Source organism: Leptosomus discolor, chromosome 3 (assembly GCF_034619465.1).
Source record: "Leptosomus discolor isolate bLepDis1 chromosome 3, bLepDis1.hap2, whole genome shotgun sequence".
NCBI lineage: Eukaryota > Metazoa > Chordata > Aves > Leptosomiformes > Leptosomidae > Leptosomus > Leptosomus discolor.
This window is the reverse complement of record NC_141393.1, coordinates 65,446,692-65,452,691: the sequence shown is the minus strand read 5'-3', so window position 1 is coordinate 65,452,691 and position 6,000 is coordinate 65,446,692. Positions and strand designations below refer to the sequence as shown.

Genomic DNA, 6,000 nt, shown 5'->3' with positions numbered 1-6,000 from the left:
TGGATTTTTATTTTTATATTTTTTTTAATCTTTAGACTAGGATGGTAATGCATGGAAGCATATGCATTTGAATGTATGTAATGGATAAATATATCTTTTCTATTATTTCCTTTATCTGTAGAACTGCTAAAACACTTGGATGACTGGAATTCGAGATACTTGGTTCATGTTCTTATCCTGAAGCAGGGGAAACAAGCACAAGAAACTTCTCTGGTTCAGGCAAGTAAATATCTATACCTCCATAGCTTATATGAAATTGAATTCTTTGTAAACAAATTAATTGTGGGAATCCTCTTAAAGTGCAGGAACTAATTTGCTCTGTCATAAAATGTAATTTAAAAGGAAAATAAGAATTTTAATTATATTTTTTTCTTTAATAGTTAAAGGATCTGTCATACTGAACTCTGCTTTGGAAAACTGAGCAGTCTCTTCTGTCTAGAACTGAAATAGACACTTGACAGTTCTCTTGAATAAAAAGTAGGGCAAAAATGTCCATCATAGATCCTTATCAACACATTGTGGTAAGTAGCTTTGAGTCTTCTTTGTATATACTGTCTTGTATAATTTATCCTATTAGAAGTTACTCTAAATAAGCACACAGCATTAGAGTTATCATTAATTCCTTAAAGAAATGGTAAACGTGGTTAGAGCAAATGTCTTCAGAAATTTATTTGAATGAAATTCAAAAGGTTCAAGGTAGCTTTTCAAAAGCATGTCAAGGCTTTGAGTGTAGTTGCTCATCTGTAAGTCAAAATGGAATATAATCTCATGTGTGTGATGTCATAGGTATTGTTCTAAAGGACTTTCCTGTCCAAAGTGTTTTATCAAAGTGCTTGTAGTTGACTATTTCACGGAAGTTCTTCCACAAACTGTCAAACTGAACTGCAGTCTACAAAAGTACTAACATGTGTCTAACTTTCTCCCTTACACAATGCAATTTTTTTGTAGAATTCTAGTTACTGAATAACACTTTTTTTTTTTTTTTTTTTCCTTTTCACTAGTGTGGATGGAGGGATAAGCTGGCAATTTTGGGTATTTCGATCCTAAATTAGTATGTATCGATGATGTGGTTTCAAAGAGAATGTTCAAAATGTAGCATGTATGGTCTACGTATCAGTGAAACGATCTGTGCCATTCCACCACACATGGCTGCCAAAAGCTCCTGCTCCCTCCTTCACGCTTTATTCCACTGTATCTGCTGCATCCCTTGTATCGGCTATCAATCACATGTCATTGGAGTGAGCCAATTGACCTCGACGATTTGTCAGGATAACAGTTCAATGCAAAAGATTAATTCTCTGCTGTCAGAGCTGGCCCAAGCGAAGGGTACAGCCATGTGAGCACAACCTGTACAAGTAGAGAAGTTAGGGGCAAGGGAAGGAAGAGAAGGGAAATGGGAGCAGAACTGCCCTTTGTATGGCAAGCCAGTGGAATGGCTCTGCAGCTTGTTGAATGCTGGCTTTTGGCTGTAATATTCACACATTATCTTTGCTTGAATGACTTTCCAAAGTAAACACTGAAATGGCAATTCCAGCTCAAACTGAAATCTTGAAACAAGCTGAGTGTGTTCATATCAAACACTTTTCATAACAGTCGCAAAATCTCATGGCAGGAAAGGTGACATGTACTCAAAGATAGTTACCATACACTTGTTAGAACGTTGAACTCTTACATTGCTAAAAACACAGCATATGCTTCCTTGAAATGGTTTCTTATCAATTATGTGGTTTCTACCCCACGCAGTCACATCCTTTACATGAGTTTGCAGCCAGCGGGTGTCAAACTTGTGTTTTACTCACTGCGTAGTCCTGTGAACACTGCTGTAGAGACAAGTTTCGGGTTGATGTCTGTGTTTAACAGTGTTAAAACAATTCCCGACTTCTTCCTTTCTGCATCAGTGCCCTCTTCTGGATGGAATGCTTGATCTGATCTGTACGTTTATGGAAGAGGTCTCTGAGGCATCAGCTCTATTTCATTGAATCATTCACGTAAAAGATCTTATTTGATACCAATATATATTCCATAATGAGCAAAAAGCAGTTTTAGAAGTATACACAGTTACAGTCCTCTGGGAAGGGTGAACTGCTGCTGTAGGAATATTGCCAATGCAGGAAGGAACACTGTTAATACGAGAGCTGATCCTATATTTGCTTGAAAAGTGAATGGAAATCTTTGAGGTTTCTTAATTTGAAAATTGAAATTGCATGCAAAGTTTTACTACAATTTAGAACAGTCAAGGGCAGCAGGCTCATATCAATGCAAAAAATCTTGAATTTTTAATGATATTTGACATTAAAAGACTCGAATTCTGCATTTTTCAAAAGTCCTTCTCTTATGTGTTATGTGTTTTCTGATCTCTTTATTTTTCTTCATTTTTTGAAAGGCTCAGAGGAGTAAAGTAAGGCACTCAAAAAGTTACTGCAGGTACAGACAGAACTGACTGTACTAAAAATGCTTTTTGATTCAGAGAATAAAGAATTAAAATGCATAATAAATCTTCTGTTATTGATGTGGAGGATAAATATTATACAATGGGGGAAGTCACTTCAAGATAAAATTTGTGTGTGTGCATGCGCAAATATTTATCTTAATTGTCATACCCTGTGAAAGAAGAATGTGAACTTTATGAAAATTTGTTACTTAAGAAAAAAGGCAAACATTTTAATTTGTCCAGCTCAATTGTCAGCTTAAGTGTCCTTAATGCTAAGGAAGTAAAAGTAATAAATACTTATTACACAATCTGTCTGTACCAGAGCTTCCTGATTGGTATCTTGTGTGCAAGTATATCTCCTGTTTGAGTTAGCTTTTGTGACTTGGTATTCTGGGATATGAAAAATATTATATTAAATGCATGCAAATCCCTTGCTTTCTCAATTAAGTGTGGAAAGTTCATAGGTAGAACCCAGTTGTGTTACAGGAGGTCTCAGCATGTTGTTCTGTTTCCAGTCCCGTAGTGGGAAGGTAATGGTGTTTATGTAAATACAAATGCAGTGATATGTAAAATAGAGGAAATCAGATAATTAGGGAAACTTTACTGGGAGGTAAAAAAGCAGTCAAAGGTGTGAGAGGAATGAGGGAGGAAGAGTTAGAAGAGGTGGAGAGCTGTGGTGTGAGAATAGGCGATATTGAACCATGGCTGTGCAGGATACTTGGAAAACCTTGAGGATTGAACCAGTAGAGAGTGAATACTGTCCACAGGAGTTTCCATAATTCAGAAAACCCGTGTTCAGAGAGGGAATATTGAAAACTTTTTTCTTCTGTCTTCTCTAAATTTATGGAGAAAGAGGAAGTGAAATGAAATGCATATGTAAAGCTAGGTTACTTTCGATAAGACGATGTAGGTTTTTGAGTTAATTGTGAGCTTCTGAAATTTTTAACCTGGCTCAGATTTTTAAAGGTATGCAGATGTTGCTCCACTCAGTGTTGCAACATTTGAGTGATTTATATACCATCATCTGTTTTTTCAGAAGTAATTGAGGAGTTGGCAATGTACAGATTTTTATCAAGACTTAAGGTGAGCATAAATCACTTTAGAAAATGCAGCTTAGTCATCTAAATTAGCAAGGGCTGGATTTATAAAGGTATTCAGAGTTAATAGATTTCTTGTGGTATTTTCAGGGGGCATCTAACTTCTTTAGAACTCAATCCTTCCGAAAACGAACCAAAAAATGCTTCTGAAAGTTGCGCTAGCTGTTAATATGGACATTAGGCCTTTTAATACCCTTAGAAACTGGATTGTAAGTGGAAAACTGCCTTCATTCTCAATTGCACATAAGTTGCATGAAAAATGTTTATTTTGGGGTAAGAAAAGATCCAGACTTTTGAGCTTCCTGTGTATCTCTCTGTATTTTTTTTTTTTACTAAGAGGGAGATAATTTATTTTAGTAGTTGCAAATTTCTTCCAAGAGTGTGATTATGCCCAAATATTAATAACACTATAATTATAAGCCTCAGTGTGTTATTTTTGGTGAGGCGTGAGGAAAGAAGATAATGTTTTTTGCTTTTGCCAGACCTCTGTGTACTCGCGTTCATTTCAGAGGATACCGGACCTTAAATCAGACATAACTTTCTTGGAAGAACAACAGCTGGAACGACAGGGTTTGCTGCTTAAGTCAATGACAAGCAGTTCTCACTATGGTGTTAGCACAACAGTTATTGACTTGTAATAGAAAGTAGGGATGGACTCTGTACTGCTGTAATGAGAATACACTAGTAAGTGGTGGGTTAGCCTTGTTTTGATGGTAGGCATTTTATTTAGGCATATGAGTTTCATAAGTAGGACTAGGAGATGCAAGAAAATTACAGAAGTATTTTTTGTAAGTGAGCATCTTGTAGTATCCCCATTTTACAGCCAGGACTCTGAGGCACCGGAGTTGCACACAAGTTCCACATAGCAGCTGAGAACTAAATCCATCATGCCAATGTCCCGTACTTTTAACTTATTTATAACTCCATCCTCCTCTTTTTTGCTAAATATTCAATGATCTCTGATTTGTTATCTCTGGTGAGGACAGGCTCTTTCTTAACAGATAAGAATAAGGAAAAGGGTGGTGCGTTTGTACTTTGGGCTGTTTCTCTTAATTATAAGGTTGTATATGACAAAGGAACTACATCAGTCTGTGTGAACAAACTCTTGAGGTCTGTGCCACATTGTGAAACCGATCCTTCGTTGATCTGACGTGTGTGTGAAGGTGGCTGATGAAACAGCTTCAAGCGCTTTCAAGAAGCAAACTGAAAACAAGGGACAGTGAGAGTCGTTTTCTGGAGAATCATAGCTTGTAAAAATACTTGCAGGAGGGTAAGTGACATAGCTGGGGTAATTTTACATAGCTGTGTTCACAGTATTACCAGTGGTTCCCAGATACCCACTAAAATCCCTGTTTACCCTGCTGTGATAGAAAACTCTGGACTTTTTTTTTTGCCATGTGGCAGAGGCAGAAGTTTGTTCAGGGAGAAGTCCCATCCTCCTTCCCCCATCCTCTCCTGGAAGCTGCGATGCAAAAGATTATGGATGTCATTGGTTTGTCTTCATATTAGCACAAGGCAGGCTATTAAATAGGTGTTGCTTCTTAGAAAATTTGAATTCCTACAGCTAAACCCTTCCTGTTGGTTTTGATACTTTTGAGGTGAGTTAACAGTCCTGGTTGGGACAATCAGTTAAAGTCTTGATTCCATTTTTACTGCCATTGGTGAACCATTTGCTGGGGAGTGATGATTTCAGTATACCACTTGCAAGGTAATAGTTTACCTTGCCACAATTTTCCCCCTGCCTGCTTACTTGTTCTTTGAACCAGACAACTCCTACAGCTTACAGAGGGAAAATTGCAGAGTTTAAATTTACTGCTGGGCAGACTATCAAGAAATGACCCTCCAGCAGTTGTCACAACATGTGGGTGATTACAGCCTTAATAAAGACGCAACAATTCAGTGTCTGGGTGAGCCAGTGTCTGCGGTGAAGTCATAGCTTCAGTATCACTGGGCATTTTCTCCTAGATATTTTGCCATGGTGATGTGGCTATGCCTTTTCAGACCTCTTGACTACAGACTTGTGGAATAGTTTGTGTTGGTATCATTTGCATTGTTTTTTAATGCATCTTGACTCAACTGTTACTTAAGCATTCACAAGCCACTTCTACTGTCTTTAGAAGATTGATTTTGGCTTTTGTTTTTTTGAGAAAATTATATATAACCTATAAGACACTATTATTTTTTGTTTGTTTATTTGTATGGGAGGGATGCAATTTGGTTCTAGTCTCTGGGTGTAAGCACATTGTAGATGTGAAATAATAAGGCTTGGCTGAAACAACCAGTTCTGAAATAGCAATGTGAACCACCTGAAGGCCCTTGTAAAGTCTAGCAGCTGAAGCAGCAATAGGCCAAATACAGGTGTGTGCCACTGTTAAACTAAGCTGCATGTGGGTTGAACAGTTTTGTTGGCTTACCTATTTGTTCCTTTAAAAAGTTTTAAAAAGAGAAAAAAAAAGTATCCAGATGAAAACA

The 6,000-nt window shown here is 37.3% G+C and overlaps 1 protein-coding gene across 2 annotated transcripts in view; it reads left to right on the top strand.

The window, feature by feature from the left end:
* The first annotated feature begins 488 nt into the window (after positions 1 to 488).
* PLA2G4A (phospholipase A2 group IVA) overlaps positions 489 to 6,000 on the top strand; it is a 74,444-nt gene continuing 68,932 nt past the window's right edge. For both annotated transcript variants that reach the window (XM_086462589.1, XM_086462587.1), the window contains exon 1: positions 489 to 521. In XM_086462589.1, the coding sequence (XP_086318715.1) occupies positions 489 to 521 (33 nt within the window). The remainder of the gene's footprint in view (positions 522 to 6,000) is intronic.